We start from the raw sequence: 19,048 nt of genomic DNA, 5'->3' as shown, positions 1-19,048 counted from the left end.
TTTTTTTAATGTTAGAAATTCAATTTTTGTGATATTAGAAATCTAATTTGTAGTATTAGAAAATGAATTTGTAATATTAAAAAATCATTTTTTAATATTAGAAAATATTAGAAAATGCTCATTTTTGTCCACTTTGGCTTGCCATACGATTGGCTGAAGACGAGTGAGAATCCCAGGATTATCTTTTGTGTTCCTAATGATCAAAATATTGATAAATTAATTGTTGTTATTTTGAAGGATTATTAACGATGTACATATGAGGCTTGTCAGGTTAACAACAATAGAATCTATTTCATACCTGGTTGATCTGGTAATTACCAAGCGGGGCCGCGGGGTCATAAACTTGTCAAACTAGGCCAGGTGAAATGTGTAACTTTCGATTGACAGTTTTTAACAACTTTTATATTTAAGGTGACGAAATTGTCAAAAATTTATCTGAAATACTTTTTAAATGGAATTCTTTTATACACTTTTCAAATTTTAAGTGACGAAAACGATCTAAAATATTTGCGTCATCTATGAATTCCTTTCGTAAATGGCGAAAATGACGAGTGCTAGCTAAATCACTGTATTATCTCTCCAGGGTATTGTAGATTTAAGCACTAATCCACAGATATTATCCCTCCAGGGTATTGTAGATTTAAGTACTAATCCACAGTTGGTGATCCTGAGAGAAGTGTTCCAGGTGTTAACCTCTCTTCCATTTAGTTGGAAGAAATTTATTTTTCTTGCACAATTTCGGCATAATGAGCAATTGAGAGCCTGGAACCTACTTTTGTATTGACAACATCCCCCTATTTTTTGTTTTCTCTGGACCTACTTCAGATCCATATAAAATATAGACTATGTCAACAGAAAAAATCTAAAGAATCAATGATGTTTTTTTCACCATTATTTGTTCTTATATATTACAAGGAAAAATTGGTGGCCCCCAATTTTTGTTTTGGAATATGATAGATAGGTAGTCTTATACAAATTTTTAATACTTTTTATATACCAGTTTTTTTATAGTTTGCAAAATAGTTAGAAATCCCTACAAAATCTACGCCAAATGGTATAAAAAGATCTATTTTTTAGTCAAAATTATCCCAAAGTTAAGTTCAGTGTTTTATATTACAATTTTACAGGAGAAAAATAAGGAAAATCTATTTACTTTAAAATCAACCAAATCAAGAACCATAACTCTTGCAATATGCCAATTACATTAACACCTATATAATTTTTTTTTCTTAAGTATAGCAGCTAAATAGACAAACAAAGACTAGTTAGGTGGTCTGTTACTGTTTTTGAATAAGAAATGAAAGTAAAATTTATGGGTTTTTGACGCATGAATCATCTACTATCTGATCTTTAATTTAAAATTAAAGAGGTGGCTAAATGAATACTTGAGATTTTTGCAACAATTTTTGTATGTTTAATTTTTGTGTCGAAACTTGTAATGCAAAAATGTAGCTGATGCAAATAGTTTCTTTCTAAAACATTTCATCAGATTCGACCAACAATCATGAATTTTAGTACATTGTAGTACTTCAGCTAAGAATCATGCAAAATCTCTAATATGTGATACACCCCTAAAAAGGCTACACATATTTTTTTTTTCTTTTTAAGTTGCTTTCTGTGTCTATATGATGAAATTTATAATCATTCAATATGTCTGCTCTAAGGAGATAATTCACAACGAAAATCTAATGGCTATATGGGTTATATGAAAAATGACTTGTAAATTTCTGTTTACTATAATATTTTAAACAAAATATAAAAAAAAAAGTATGTAGGCTTTCCAACCATGAATCACATTTTGCATGATTCGTAGCTGGAATGCTACTTAAGAATGTGCAGAGGCAGATTATATTGTAAATAGAAAACCCATGAAAAATAAAAAGACAGTTTGACCAAAATCTGGTTTACATTCTTGTTCATTTAAAAATCCATTACACAAACAATAAGATATTTCTAAAACTGAACAACCTAAATTTTCAGTCAGAAATATTTACTTTTAAATTCAGAAATTATTTTATGCATTGATATTTAACTTTTGTGACTTTTGAATTTTAGCCAATATTATGATCCTTCCAGTAAAAGTATTCAAGACCTGACCCAAATGTACACTTATGATGGCAAATTATTCACAATTTTACAAAAAAAAAGAGAAAACAAATAATACATTTTATTTGAATCCAAACATCACTTTCTTCCACTTTTTCAAATCTGGATTTTACTGTTAAGGTTATATTTTTACTGATGTTTACTTCTGATTTTGGCAATTTCCACTTTTTTGGTTGGCTTCCTAAAATCTTGTTTGTGAATTTGTGGACCTTGGCTTAAGGCAAGTGGCTAGAATGTAAGTACTGTGGAAATGCAATTCTAGTTCCTGAAATTTTGAGAGAGATCCTGCATCAGTTATTCTGAATATTTCATAATGCTAGTGCTTATTATTGCAAATTCAAACCAGTCAAATTTTTTAAAATGATAGTAAGATTACCTACCAGGTGGCTGTGGCTTTGGAAGAAAGCGTCTGATGTTCAAAATTCACTCTAGACGCTGCATCCAGTCCTCTCAGAAAATGCAAGAATCTTGCTAAGTCTGAAAAATGTGAATGATTTTACATGACATTATTGGATTATCAAACAACATTTGATTTTAAAAATGTGAGAGAACTTCTCTCTGCATTGGTTAGTAAGAGAGGAAATGAACGACTGCCTCTGTGTGGAGCTTGGTGAACTAGTACATTAAGCATAAAGCTCTGAAATATCAACCATTGAACGTAAAACTATGATCAATCAATCAGTTGAAAAGAAGAGTGACAAAACTTTTTAAATGTAATGACCAATGTATTTCATATAAGAAATTTAGAGCTGTAAACAATTCTTTAAATGTAGCAGCTATGGCATTATCATATGAGGCACATTTGGCTGTGTAGGATGTAAAAAAAAACAATCAATCAAGCAGTCAGTAGAAAAGAAGATTGACATAACTTTTAAATTATCACTATGTTCCATTGGAGAAGCTTCACTCTATCAACAGTTATTTAAATGTGGACTGCCATGATCAAATTTTATTAAAATACTTATAATTGAGAAATTTATTTCATATTTCAGATCAACTGTTAATCATATAGAAAAGGTGTTGCCAGAAGATTCTAAATCACTGTGGCAACAGCGAGGACATGTTGACCATATAATTTTACTTGATTGGAAGTCAAATTTACAAGATTGCAGTATAGGATCAACACTGAGGACTCTCAAAGATGCTCTTTTTAAGGTGAGGTCCCTAAATATTGGCAGCATGAACAATAAAACAATTCAAATACATGAAACAATGATGATCTACATACACAATGTAGCAATATACATAAAACTTGAAGATAAGGTAAACAAGACATCACATAAGACCTGAAGATAAGGTAAACAAGACATCACACAAAACGTGAAGATAAGGTAAACAAGACATCACATAAAACCTGAAGATAAGGTAAACAAGACATCACACAAAACCTGAAGATAAGGTAAACAAGACATTTCATAAAACCTGAAGATAAGGTAACGAGACATCACACAAAACCTGAAGATAAGGTAAACAAGACATCACACAAAACGTAAAGATAAGGTAAACAAGACATCAAACAAAACGTGAAGATAAAGTAAACAAGACAAGACATCACACAAAACCTGGAGATAAGGTAAACAAGACATCACATAAAACCTGGAGATAAGGTAAACAAGACATCACATAAAACCTGAAGATAAGGTAAACAAGACATCACATAAAACCTGAAGATAAGGTAAACAAGACATCACACAAAACCTGAAGATAAGGTAAACAAGACAAGACATCACACAAAACCTGAAGATAAGGTAAACAAGACATCACACAAAACCTGAAGATAAGGTAAACAAGACATCACATAAAACCTGAAGATAAGGTAAACAAGACATCACACAAAACCTGAAGATAAGGTAAACAAGACATCACATAAAACCTGAAGATAAGGTAAACAAGACATCACACAAAACCTGAAGATAAGGTAAACAAGACATTTCATAAAACCTGAAGATATGGTAACGAGACATCACACAAAACCTGAAGATAAGATAAACAAGACATCGCACAAAATGTGAAGATAAGGTAAACAAGACATCAAACAAAACGTGAAGATAAAGTAAACAAGACAAGACATCACACAACACCTGAAGATAAGGTAAACAAGACATCACATAAAACCTGAAGATAAGGTAAACAAGACATTTCATAAAACCTGAAGATAAGGTAAACAAGACATCACACAAAACCTGAAGATAAGGTAAACAAGACATTTCATAAAACCTGAAGATAAAGTAAACAAGACATTTCATAAAACCTGAAGATAAGGTAAACAAGACATTTCATAAAACCTGAAGATAAGGTTAACAAGACATCACATAAAACCTGAAGATAAGGTAAACAAGACATTTCATAAAACCTGAAGATAAGGTAAACAAGACATTTCATAAAACCTGAAGATAAGGTAAACAAGACATCACACAAAACCTGAAGATAAGGTAAACAAGACATCACACAAAACCTGAAGATAAGGTAAACAAGACATCACACAAAACCTGAAGATAAGGTAAACAAGACAAGACATCACACAAAACCTGAAGATAAGGTAAACAAGACATCACACAAAACCTGAAGATAAGGTAAACAAGACATCACACAAAACCTGAAGATAAGGTAAACAAGACATTTCATAAAACCTGAAGATAAGGTAAACAAGACATTTCATAAAACCTGAAGATAAGGTAAACAAGACATTTCATAAAACCTGAAGATAAGGTAAACAAGACATCACACAAAACCTGAAGATAAGGTAAACAAGACAAGACATCACACAAAACCTGAAGATAAGGTAAACAAGACATCACACAAAACCTGAAGATAAGATAAACAAGACATCACACAAAACCTGAAGATAAGGTAAACAAGACATCACATAAAACCTGAAGATAAGATAAACAAGACATCACACAAAACCTGAAGATAAGGTAAACAAGACAAGACATCACACAAAACCTGAAGATAAGGTAAACAAGACATCACACAAAACCTGAAGATAAGGTAAACTAGACATCACTCAAAACCTGAAGATAAGGTAAACAAGACATCACACAAAACCTGAAGATAAGGTAGACAAGACATCACACAAAACCTGAAGATAAGGTAAACAAGACATCACACAAAACCTGAAGATAAGGTAAACAAGACATCACATAAAACACTAAAGCATTTGCAGTATAAACTTTCACACAATGTGAGTGACATCAACTGCTTGGGAAGGGAAAGCATGTCTTGCTCTGCCAGGGTCACCCATTATATTCAAGTGAGTGTTATATGGTAATAATTTAGCAACACTGAGTTGCAAAGTGGTCATGGTTTTAATATATTGTCTGGCCATTCAAAATTAATTTCTTGGTCCCCCCTCTTTTATGGGAACCTCATTAGTTTTCATACCAATTGATTAAGTACATATACTCCTTCTCCCCAAAACCTTTTTTTCTGCTGTCTATAAACAATGATAGAAGAACTCACAATCGCTTGTTTTTGGCTTGAAATATTATAAAATGAAAAAAATCACTATTTCTCATGACAACCAAGAAATTAACTTTGAATGGACGAACTATTTGTTACTTCAACTTTTTTATAAGCATGATAAGAGTAATCAAGGGAACCAAGGTTATAGTGGTAATCAAAAGAATGTAATCCAGGGACAAAGACCAGACATGGAAAACAGACAATACACAACAAAGAACATAAAGTAACTAAAATCATACATACAAAGTAACAAAAGTAAATGAGCTAGGATAAAAAAGTAATAACTAAAATGAAATGATTGGTTGATGACTGCAATAAGCAATTAAAAATAATACAATTTTTCATATCTATCAAAAATACAATTCTTTGTGACTGCTACAAAATTACAATTCTTCATAACAATGCAAATAATTTAATTTTCCATAACAATTGAAAACATATGATTCTTCATACATTGTCATAACTATGGAAAACATATGATTCTTCATACATTGTCATAACAATTTAAAACATATGATTCTTCATACATTGTCATAACAATTGAAAACATATGATTCTTCATACATTGTCATAACTATGGAAAACATATGATTCTTCATACATTGTCATAACTATGGAAAACATATGATTCTTCATACATTGTCATAACTATGGAAAACATATGATTCTTCATACATTGTCATAACAATTGAAAACATATGATTCTTTATACATTGTCATAACTATGGAAAACATATGATTCTTCATACATTGTCATAACTATGGAAAACATATGATTCTTCATACATTGTCATAACTATGGAAAACATATGATTCTTTATACATTGTCATAACTATGGAAAAAATGCAATTCTTCATAACTATGAATTGATAAAAGTGACTATATTTTTATGCTTTTTATAGTTTAGGACTGAAAAAATATTTTTTTTCAGTATGATTCTACTGTAATAATCAGGAGTGAGCCGTTAGTGCTGGAAGGAGGGTATGATCAATGGCTATTATACTACCCTCAACTGACCACCAATGCAAACATCTCACGACCAACGACAGATATTCTTACAGCGCCACCTTCCTGTATGTTGTCATATGGATTTTCCTTTGCAAGACCTAATAACCACTTCCTGTTAAATTACTATGCCATAAAACATATTACTGATCAAAATGAAAAGCTGTCTTTGTAATTTTGATTACTGTAAACATACTAATTTCGCTATTTTCCTAGTGGCCAGGAAATCGCAAAAAAAGTACACATTAAATTGATTTTTAACACTATATAATGCTTATCATTTTTTGAATTCTTTGAATTTGCTCACATGACAGAAGCTGTGAAAAAATTAACAACCACAAAAATTAATACATGGTATAAGTTTCATTATAATTAAGTCACAATTTTTATTTTTTCATGTAAGTAAGTTTTTGGCATTTTATTGATGAAATGAACTCAAAATATTTATATGTTAAATACTGTGAAAGTTCTTCAAAATAAGAAGGGAAATTAACAGAACCAGGAAAGTCAATAAAAAAATACACAAAACATGGAACAACAACCAGACGAAGAAATATAGACAACAAAGAACATGAAATACCAAAATAACACACACACACACATAGAAACAAAAGTAAATGAGCAACCCCAATTACACTACAAACTGGAAGCAAGGAACAGGTACACTGGTAAATTATCTGCCAATGCATTAGTTATATAATTTACATCATTGAAATTATATGTATAGGTACTTGTGTGTAGATAGCAGTGAAGTATCAAATGTGACCTTTGGCGGTCAGGTGTGAAGGTTTCCTCTTCATTTGTTGAAGACCCATAAGTGGACTTCAGCTGACATTTTTTTTATCCTGGGTTGTTGTCTCTTTGTCACCAAATCTATTCTCCTTCAATTTGATATTTCGCAGGCGGAAGAAATTCTGTATTTTCACTCTTGATTTTCTCCCACCTATATCTTGGTACTTTTCACTATTTCAGTGGATTTTGATTACCCAGATTTTGATGAGGCTTTTGCCACTCCCACTCCAGACCAAACCAGTCAGAATCAAGCTAATGAGACAGTTGACCAATCAAAACCAAGCTTACAATCTTTACAGTTTCCAAAGATTGACAGGTCCACCAAACCGAAGGTTTCACAAACAGCAGGGCCATCTGGTGTTCCATCTGTGGTTAATTCAAATAGTCTTACGGACAATGAAAAAATAAATGACTTGAAATCAGCAATTACCTCTCTTTATCCATCCACGGGGTCAATATCTGGGGGAAAATATATAAATGTTGAGTCGTATGGAGCTTCTTCATTGTTGGAAAAAGAAAAGGAAGAATTAAACAAGATAAAGAAGGAAAAGGAGGAAGAATTAGCTAGATTTCAATTGGAAAAAGATAAGATTTTAAAGGTGAGTTGAGGTGATCAAAGATAAGTTATTTGAGGTGATTAAAGATGAGTTGAGATGATTAAAGGTGAGTTGGGGTGATTAAAGATGAGATGAGACGATTAAAGGTGAGTTGATGAGTTTAAAGGTGAGTTGAGGTGATTAAAAATAAAGGTGAGTTGTGTTGATAATACATTCTGACTTAATAACAGTATAATTTTTCTATTATATAAAGGTGTAAATTTTTTTTCCATGGACAAATTTTTGCTATTTGGTGGTGGACAAATATTTGCAAAAGAATAGAAGCCATGAGACGTGACATTATTGACAACCATGAATATGTTCACCTCACAGGATCTGCAAAATCTTTTACAGAATTTATTTAATAAACCTTTGGAGATAAACTGGTTTCAGGATATGTATTTAGTATTATGGTAGTTTTAGGAGTGCTGCTATAGCATACAAAGTATCGTCTGAAACTAGTGATAGGAGTCCTGCTGAAGCATACAAAGTATCTGTCTGATACTAGCGATTGGAGTGCTGCTATAGCAAACAAAGTATCATCTGATACTAGCGATATGAGTGCTGCTAAAGCATACAAAGTATCTGTCTGATACTAGTAATAGGAGTGCTGCTATAGCACATAAAGTATCTGTCTGATACTAACGATAGCAGTACTGCTGTTGTATACCAAGTATCTGTCTGATACTAACGATAGCAGTACTGCTGTTGTATACCAAGTATCTGTCTGATACTAGTGATACCAGTACTGCTGTTGTATACCAAGTATCTGTCTGATACTAGTGATAGCAGTACTGCCGTTGTATACCAAGTATCTGTCTGATACTAGTGATAGCAGTACTGCCGTTGTATACCAAGTATCTGTCTGATACTAACGATAGCAGTACTGCCGTTGTATACCAAGTATCTGTCTGATACTAACGATAGCAGTACTGCCGTTGTATACCAAGTATCTGTCTGATACTAGCGATAGCAGTACTGCCGTTGTATACCAAGTATCTGTCTGATACTAGCGATAGCAGTACTGCCGTTGTATACCAAGTATCTGTCTGATACTAACGATAGCAGTACTGCCGTTGTATACCAAGTATCTGTCTGATACTAACGATAGCAGTACTGCCGTTGTATACCAAGTATCTGTCTGATACTAACGATAGCAGTACTGCTGTTGTATACCAAGTATCTGTCTGATACTAACGATAGCAGTACTGCTGTTGTATACCAAGTATCTGTCTGATACTAGTGATACCAGTACTGCTGTTGTATACCAAGTATCTGTCTGATACTAGTGATAGCAGTACTGCCGTTGTATACCAAGTATCTGTCTGATACTAGTGATAGCAGTACTGCCGTTGTATACCAAGTATCTGTCTGATACTAACGATAGCAGTACTGCCGTTGTATACCAAGTATCTGTCTGATACTAACGATAGCAGTACTGCCGTTGTATACCAAGTATCTGTCTGATACTAGCGATAGCAGTACTGCCGTTGTATACCAAGTATCTGTCTGATACTAACGATAGGTGTGCAAAGGCTGTTATTAATCATTTCAAATAATAATAATGCCATTTTTTAGTGTAGAAATCACTCTAATGTGCCCTTTTAAAAAAATGTGGGCCTCCGCCCTAAATTTCTTGCCAGAACATTGATGATTAAGGTAAAGATGCCTCATTGATAGAAATGTCACTTATCTGTAGTTGGGTGACATCCTAGGTCTTAGTGGACTGATGACCTTGTCTGTGGGTCTAGTTGTCCCATATGTTAAACTTCTGGACTAGCATTTCATATCATGATTTGCAGCAGATCCCCACCTATTGGCATACAAATTCTGTAAAATGGGATACACCTAAAAAAGGCTATAAATTTTGATTTTTGTAATTAGGTTGTTTTGTGGTGTATTTGATAAAGTGTATAATCATTCATTCCTGTCTGTCTCCTCTTAGGAGATGATTCACATAGAATGTTAAATAGATTCTATTGTATTTTGGTATAATTTACAGAGTTATCTCCCTTAATTTTGAATTCTATGGTACATTCTACACAATTTTTTATCTCCACATGTGAATATCTGTTTACTATAACAATTTAAACAAAATATCAAAAATAAATTAATTTAGGCTTTCCAACCATGAATCACATTTTGTATGACTCTTAGCTGGCATGCTACTTAAAACCTCCAGATCTTCAAATGCAGCAATCTCATAATACACAGCTTTAAAACAGTGACCTCATAATACAGCTCTAAAACAGTGACCTCATAATACAGCTCTGAAACAGTGACCTCATAATACAGCTCTGAAACAGTGACCTCATAATACAGCTCTGAAACAGTGACCTTATATTACAGCTCTAATGCAGTTACCGTTTAATAAAGCTAATTCATAATATAATTACCTCATGATGCAGTTTCCTCATAATACAGTTTCCTTATAATACAGTGATCTCATTATACCCCATGATTCAGCTACCTCATAACACAACTACCTATTCAAACATCTACATATATCTCATAATATACCCCATAATGCCCCATAATATAGCTACCTCATTACACCCCATAATGCCCCATAATACATTTACCTCATTATACATCTACCTCTTAATACATCTACCTTATTTTACCCCATAATGCCCCATAAACATCTACCTCATTACACCCCATAATGCCCCAAAATACATTATATCACATAATTCATCAGCCTCATAATTCTTTGATTTTTAATGTAATAGGAGCAGCAAGCGAGGATAGAAAGACTCAGAGAGGAAGAAGAGAGACTGAAAGTCATTGAGGAGAAGAAATCTGAACAAACACAAGAATTGGCCAATCTGATGAGGAAGAAAAAAGGCCTTCAGCTCGAGCTTAAAGGCAGTGATGAGGAAAGCTCTAGGTATACTGTATCTGCATGACCTTGTCTGTCTTTCTGTACATCCATTCATCCAGATGTTTTTGATTACTCAAATATACATGTACTTTGAGGGCCTTTGCAATTTTTTTTAAACAAAAGTTTCTAAAAAAGATATTTCATTTTCATTTTTAGATTTTTTTCTATTTTATATGACTGCAAAAATTTTGAGTGTGATATTGTACCACAAATGTCATACTGGGATTAATTATGGGGGATTAGAACTGGTCTAGGAATAAGAAGCCAAAAGTGAACCTTATTCTTTTTGGGATAATTTATATTTCCTACTATTGGAGGAATAAAAAATCAATACTTATGATGTTGAATAAATAAATATACAGCCAACTGTGCCACACATTACAATATGCTTGATTCGCAAAATAATCATGGAAATCATATGATAATCATGGAAACCATTTGTTAATCATGGAAATCATATGATAATCACTGAGGTGTTTACATTCATGGATTGTTCATTGTTTTTGACAATTGAGTGTGAATCTCTCCATGGTGCCTTTGTTAAAAATCACAAATTAAGGATTTAATTGATTATTTCTATGAAATAAGGCAAACAATATGGATTGTCAAAAAGTCTGTAGTCATATGATAATTAACATATGATAATCATATGATCATGATATGTATCTCATATGTAAAAATGCTGACATATGATCATCATATGTTTGTAAAAAAATATGATTGTCAAATGGTAATGAAATAATCATGTTTGAACAAAAAGATAAAAATGATATTCTGATTGGTCATGATAATCATGTTTTGCACTGCATATGGTTTTATATTCAGTTTTTTTAGCTATTATGTGATAGCCTCTGAAAAGTTACTCTTCTTTCCATCTGTCTGTCCCCAAACAATGAAACAGGTGATAACTTGAGATCAATGTATATTTGTACAGTTGTTTTCTATGTTCAGTTTTCAGTATCTCTTGGAAGTTTCATTAATGCCCTACTTTTTAGCTGAGTAAATAACGTCACAGTTAAAAAATAAGTTATACAAGATAACTTGGCTTGCTCAAAGAGAATCAACCAAACAGAAAGTTTGTTACAAATCAAATTAAATTATTGGTATTTATTTCATTTACAGAAAGGAAGAAGTGAAGAAGATTGAAAATGAAAACTATAAGAGGATGGAAGAAGTAGAAAAATTGAGACAAGAGAGGAAAAGAAAAGAAGAAGAAAGAAGAAAGCTAGAAATGGACAAAGAAGTAATGGCCAATCCTGGAAAAATTTTGGATTTAAAAAAAAATCATAAATTGATGTTAAGTTAGCAGTCATCAAATCAAGAATAATTATGACAAGTCTTCACATATAACATTTAGCTCAGTTATAGTACAATTGTCAGTGAAAATACAAATGAAAGAAATCTGTAAAAGAATATTGCATCCTTAAAATTGAAGGGGTCAGCTATGGTATGAATAATCTAGAATATATGATACTGACTAGAATACTTGATATGCAACAAATGTTACATTGTAAAGAAAAAGTGTCACAAAAATCTTTAAAAAATAAACTTAACAACAGCACATGATACATTTGAATTGCTTTGAATGTTTTTGTAGAAAGAAGAGTTGGAGCAAGCAAGGGCCAGAGTTCGCCTTGAAGAAGAAAAGAGAGAGTTAGAACTGAGGCTGGCAGAGGAAACTGCCCGCAGATTGCAGAAGGAAGAAGAATTAGATATTGAAGTCCATGAAATGAAACAAAGAGAATTGAAGACTAAGATCGAAGAACAGAGGAAGATGAAAGAGTTGCAAAGACTACAGGTAATATATTTATCATATCATTTATAAATGCAGTAAAAATGAAAGAATCTAATGTTAATCCCTAAGATCAAAGAATAGAGGAAGATGTAAGAGTTACAAAGACTACAGATAATAGAACAGTGGTAGAAAAGGAGTGACAGTTAATGAATGGGTTCCTCTGTGTCCAAATATTCATAGGTGACAAAGTCCATGTTTTGCTAATGTGAAACCTCCAAATTGATTTAAATGGAAATCTTTAATAGTACTTCTCTTATTGATCGCTGTATATTGCCTATTTTCTCTTATTTATCGCCGTGTATTGCCTATTTTCTCTTATTGATTGCTGTGTATTGCCTATTTTCTCATTGATCACTGTGTATTGCCTATTTTCTCTTATTAATTGCTGTGTATTGCCTATTTTCAGAATTTTTTCCCTTTCTCATACCCTTCGATTATGGTTAAAGAAATGTATACACTGTAATTATGAGAATTGAATTTTACATTTTTTATTGTAAAAGTGTGGACTGGTCACACATTATTGACATGAAACACTGCGTTGAAAATGTACTACAGTGAGTACTTTTACACGCCAATGAAACATAAATTATGTAACATTCAATTCTTAAATGAAAGACAGGCTTTAACTATAGGATAATATACTCCACTTAAATTAATTATGGAGGATTTTGTCTGTGTTATAAGGGGCTTCTCCTTAATGGTTTAATGGATTTTGATGAAATGTTACTGGAAGGTCATAGGTCATAGTTAGATGTACATCAATGAATATATAAGTACCAGGCCATATAAAATTAAGACACTACTCATGTTATAGGTGAATCCTACGCATTGCTTTTGCGAAAGTTAAAAATTTATTTGTGTCATCTGCACCACAAACCATACTGTGAAAGTACTGTTGTTCGTGGGTACTAATTTTCATGGTTTTCATTGCTCATTTGCTTTTGTTACTTTTATGTATGATTTTAGTTACTTTGTTTTCTTTGTTGTGTATGTCTGTTTTCCATGTCTGGTCTTTGTCCCTGGATTACATTCTTTTGATTACCGCTATGACCTTGGTTCCCTTGATTACTCTTTCATGGGTAGGCCAAACCAGGAAATTTGGTTCCAACAAAAAGATTTCCATTGATGCGTATATATAAAATCTCAAAGCCACAATTTCATGAATCCATGAAACTTATGTTTCTTCCCTAATCCACAGAACTTGGTATCCATGAATTAAAGTACTTTCCAAGTACATTGTATTTCATTTGCACCAATTGCAGCTGCATTTAATATAGAAATATTTTATATGTATATCATTTTACTTGTACCTCTTCTGTTTGCTAGCAGTATCTGTTACCTCTTCTGATCACTAGTAGTATCTGTTACTCTTTCTGTTCTGCAGCAGTATCTGTTACCTTTTCTGTTCCCCAGCAGTATCTGTTACCCTTTCTGTTCCCAAGCAATATATGTTACCCTCTCTTTTCGCTAGCAGTATCCGTTACCCTTCCTGTTCCCCCGGCGTCAGTTTCACAAAAAGTCGTAAGTGTAAAATTGATTGTAAGTAATGACGTCATAAACTAAAAAGCATTGTGACGTCATGATTTACGATCAATTTCACACGCACGACTTCCTGTGAAACCGACACCATCAGTATATGTTACCCTTTCTGTTCCCCAACAGTATCTGTCACCCTTTCTGTTTATTAATACTATCTGTTACCCTTTCTGTTCGCTAGCAGTATCTGTTACCCTTTCTGTTCGCTAGCAGTATCTGTTACCCTTTCTGTTTACTAGTAGTATCTGTTACCCTTTCTGTTCCCTAGCAGTATATGTTACTCTTTCTGTTCCCCAGCAGTATCGGTTACTATTTCTGTTCTGCAGCAGTATCTGTTACCTCTTCTGATCACTAGTAGTATCTGTTTCCCTTTCTGTTCACTTGCAGTATCTGTTACTCTTTCTGTTCACTAGTAGTATCTTTTACCCTGAAGCTGAAAGTTGAAAATTTGAGCATGATAAGTCATTTAATGTTCAAATTGTTAAAAAGCTAAAATTGCAGAAAACAGGGTATTTGGTCATCTTAAAATTATCATAAAACTATATACATGTTAAGTAGGAACCTGCAATCACTTTACATGTCTTTAATACCAAGGACTTTTTATTATTAGTATTATATACTGTGATGGTACTATTGTTCGTTGGGTACGTTTGGTTCCCAACGAAAAGGAAATTTTCATTGATGTGTACACTGTAAACCTTACAAACACGAATTCAGAATCCATGAGCTTGTGTTTCTTCCCTAATCCATGAAAATAGGTATCTACGAACTACAGTTGTCGCTGGTTCTGATGTTTACAGTTTTGTAGGAGTACTAATAGTTAAAACTATCTACCTCAAACTTTATTATGTGCCTTGACTACATAGATAATAGTTACCTACACAAATTAAATAATTTGGTGAAAATGGAAAACAACCTTCCTGTGCTAATGAAATAGTATGCTTTTCAAAAACTGGCCCAGGTGAATCATGGTGTAGAAAAACCTACCAAACCAATGATGATTTTTCAGTTTACTTATACTATATTTTATGTAACAATAGTCCTTTCTGTCAGATCTTCAGTTTTGAGAAACCACTAAAATCAACCAAATCAAACAAAACCAAGCATGATAACTCTTCCAAAGTTTGTACACAATTCATTGATCTTGGAAGTATAACAACTAAACACTGGTTATGTGGTTATGTGGTCTGTGTTTTTAAAAAAGAAGGTAAAATAAATTTGGTGGGTTGTTAACATGAATCACCTGCTGCCAGATTTTAATAAATACTGGTACTTGATATCAGTTCACTGTAATTATCCAACAGGTTTAGCATGAGTGTATTACAACAGCTTTCTTACAGTAGATTTACATTCTATGGGCAATATTTTTTTGTTTTATACTTACTATTCTATTGAAACTTTTGTAAGTCCAAGATCTTTTTTATTATTCAATTTATAGGATGAAAAGGCATTAAAAGAAAAAGAAGAAAAGTTACGAAGAATGGAAGAAGAGAGGCACCTACAGGAAAAAGAGCGGGCCAAGAAAGAAGAAATTGAAAGGGAAAGTATGAAAAAATTAAGAGAGAAAGAGGAGGCAATGTTAAGACAGACTAGAGAGGCAGAGGAGAGGGCAAGGGCAGAAAAGCTGGCAAAAGAGGATCAGGAAAGAAGAGAGGCTGAACAAAAAGCAAAAATTGAAGAGGCAAGAATGGATGCAGAGCAAAAGGCGAGAAAGGAGGCTGAGGAAAAAGAAAAGGCTGATCTTGCTCGTAAACAGGCGGAGGAAAAGTTGAAGTTGATAAATGGTTTGTAATTAATTAATTTAAGACTTATAAACCCCTCCCCCTTTAGGACCGATCATTTTAACAATATTTGAAACTTATTCAATGTTTTAACTTAGTTGTTATATTTTAAGCTCTGATAAGAAAAGAACATGAATAAAATAAATACTGTTATATTAGTATAGCAGTTTCTTGAAATACAACATTTCTATGACAGTCCTGTTTTTTAACACGGTTTTGGCTTTATAATAGGCTTTCGCAGATGAGTACCAAACTGAAAACTTTGACATTGTAATGTGTAATGAAATGTCACATTGATAATTTCAATGACAATTTCTGACATCATGATATAACAATTTAATGAGGGCTGTTCCATTAAAACATATGATGGACGGGGTAAGGCACTTTCATTCTTGGTATATATGCGTGGGTGTTCAGGTCTCTTGACAAAATATAGAGTTTAATACAAAACATCAATTGAACGTCTGTTAGTGGCTCCCCGGATACAAAAATGCCTTCCCCAGGTACCTCATATCTTTTAATGGAACAGCGATGTTCATTTGATATTTTGCATTGCAATCAAAACAAAATTGATTAAAAGAAAAAATAATTGCTTGTGATATTTTTTGAAGTTTCAAATAAATGTGCTATCATTTGATTCAAATATGTTTATGCCTACATTTTTTATAGTTTCTAAGAATTTTGTTTACAAATTATGCTCTACAGATTGTGAATCTCTCTTTTTTTCATATGACATATCTAAAAAAGTATGTACTCTTTCATAAAGGCCAGTTTTAACATTTAGTGACTTTTTCAAATCAGAAATATCTTAAAAGCATTTGTGTTTTATTATTCTGGTTGTTTATAAACTAATGTTGTTCTGTCTACAATATGTTTAATGTTTAAGTGACTCTCACAGTCTGCCTATTCATGTTTAATTTTGTTAATGAATTTTCTCAGCTGAGAGTCCTAAGATTAAGACGATTCCATCACCAAACCTTCCATCTGGTTGGGAAAAACGACTGGATCCACCAACACACAGATATTACTATATAGACCACAACAGGGGAACCACCCAATGGGAACCTCCACAGGCAGAAATAAAACTTCCAGGTATTCATTATTTACACCATATGTCCTAACTCCAGGGAAACCACCCAATGGGAAACCTCCACAGGCAGAAATAAAACTTCCAGGTATTCATTATTTACACCATATGTCCTAACTCCAGGGAAACCACCCAATAGGAAACCTCCACAGGCAGAAATCAAGCTCCCATTTTTAAGGCTTTTTCATCTGTCTTCTGAGAAGGGTAGATTTGATATAGCTGAATTTTTAGTTTAACATATAGAGGGACTTTGCAGACAATTTTGCAGATTTCAATATTGTTCTTGAAAGGAATACATGTATGACAGCTGATCATGCTATTTGATGTGTCAGCTTGACCAGGAATATGAAATTATTTACGTGTGGTATATTAAGGGATATCAATGTATGGTCCTGAATGGGTCGATTCAGGGATATCAATGTATGGTCTTGAATGGGTCGATTCAGGGATATCAATATACGGTCCTGAATGGGTCGCTTCAGGGATATCAATGTATGGTCCTGAATGGGTCGATTCAGGGATATCAATATACGGTCCTGAATGGGTCGATTCAGGGATATCAATGTATGGTCCTGAATGGGTCGATTCAGGGATATCAATGTATTCAGGTAATCAGTGTATGGTCCTGAATGGGTCGATTCAGGGATATCAATGTATTCAGGTAATCAGTGTATGGTCCTGAATGGGTCGATTCCAGAATATCAATGTATTCAGGTAATCAGTGTATGGTCCTGAATTGGTAGAGTCAAGGATATCCATATATGGTCCTGAATTGATCGATTCAGGGATATCAATGTATGGTCCTGAATTCGTCGATTCAGGGATATCAATGTATGGTCCTGAATTGGTCGATTCAGGGATCTCAACATGGTCCTGAATTGGTTGATTTAGGGATATCCGTACTTAGCCCCTTAGATACCTTACAAGTAAGTCACTTATTATGTACCTTTGAAGATTTTTTTTTTCATGGGTTACTCATTATTTTGTAGTTCTTGTTCTGTTTTAATCACGAATTCTGAGTTCTCAACCCAAGTAAAGTTTCTTTTAAGTAGCAGGCCTGGTAAGAATCATCCAAATTCTGTAATATGTGATACACCCCAAAAAAGGCTGAATATTTTTATTTTTGTTATTAAGTACTTCTGTGTTTAAGAATCAGGCAAAATTTGTATAAGGTGTGGCACTTGAAGAAAAAAATACAGAGATTTTATGGCATTATCCAAGTCTTTATTTCTCATAACCTCCAGTAACAACCATCAAAGTGTTTATGATGTTTGCCTTTTTAAGATAATAATAGGTCAGGTTTTTTGTTGAAATGCACTATGGAAAATTGCAGGAAAATTTTCCAGCACTTCTTCCAGATATAAGCAGTCAACAAATATCTATGTTATAGATGCTTCGGGATAAATTTAAACATCTTCTCAGTTGTTTTCTAGATGCATTGAATGTATTTAAGGCATAAAAGACCAAATTGAGAATAATGATGTGTACCTATTGCCTGATTCTTGCACAGTATGGTACTTAAGTTTCTTTATATGACTACACAATAAAATGTAAAATATTCATTCCAATCTGTCTGCTCTTATGAGTTAATCCACATTGAAAATTACTGTTTACTATAACATTTTAAACAAAATATTAAAAATAAAAATATGTAGGCTTTCCAACTATGAAACACATTTTGCATGATTCTTAGCTGGAGTGATAATTAAAAATAGAGAGGCTATATGAACACTCGGAGAATTAATAAAATTTTGACAAACTATGAAAATTTATTATCTTATTACTATCATTTTTTAATTTCAGCTTCAGGGAAATATTCAACTAAGTTAAAGGATGAACCAACAACCTCCAAACGAGGGCTGTCGAGATCAAACTCATCACCTAATATCGCTAAGATGATTGAAGATGAAGACAGCCTGGATACTAAGACAATATTAAGGCCCAATATTGATAGATCTAACAAACCAATGCCAAGGTTTATCAGCTTTTTATACCATGCC

The 19,048-nt window shown here is 32.9% G+C and overlaps 1 protein-coding gene across 2 annotated transcripts in view; it reads left to right on the top strand.

The window, feature by feature from the left end:
* The window catches only part of LOC148596454 (ubiquitin carboxyl-terminal hydrolase 8-like), a 52,939-nt gene that overhangs the window by 15,141 nt on the left and 18,750 nt on the right, over window positions 1–19,048 (top strand). For both annotated transcript variants that reach the window (XM_088563448.1, XM_088563449.1), the window contains exons 7-15: window positions 3,099–3,261; window positions 6,504–6,645; window positions 7,550–7,968; window positions 10,698–10,855; window positions 11,972–12,092; window positions 12,447–12,647; window positions 15,619–15,964; window positions 16,901–17,053; window positions 18,852–19,023. In XM_088563448.1, coding sequence (XP_088419574.1) covers window positions 3,099–3,261; window positions 6,504–6,645; window positions 7,550–7,968; window positions 10,698–10,855; window positions 11,972–12,092; window positions 12,447–12,647; window positions 15,619–15,964; window positions 16,901–17,053; window positions 18,852–19,023 — 1,875 coding nt within the window. The remainder of the gene's footprint in view (window positions 1–3,098; window positions 3,262–6,503; window positions 6,646–7,549; window positions 7,969–10,697; window positions 10,856–11,971; window positions 12,093–12,446; window positions 12,648–15,618; window positions 15,965–16,900; window positions 17,054–18,851; window positions 19,024–19,048) is intronic.

Source organism: Perna viridis, chromosome 15 (assembly GCF_037379345.1).
Source record: "Perna viridis isolate PV_CMFRI_1.1 ecotype Kerala chromosome 15, ASM3737934v1, whole genome shotgun sequence".
NCBI lineage: Eukaryota > Metazoa > Mollusca > Bivalvia > Mytilida > Mytilidae > Perna > Perna viridis.
Note: the sequence above shows the minus strand (reverse complement) of the source record. Positions and strands in the feature narration are given on the sequence as shown.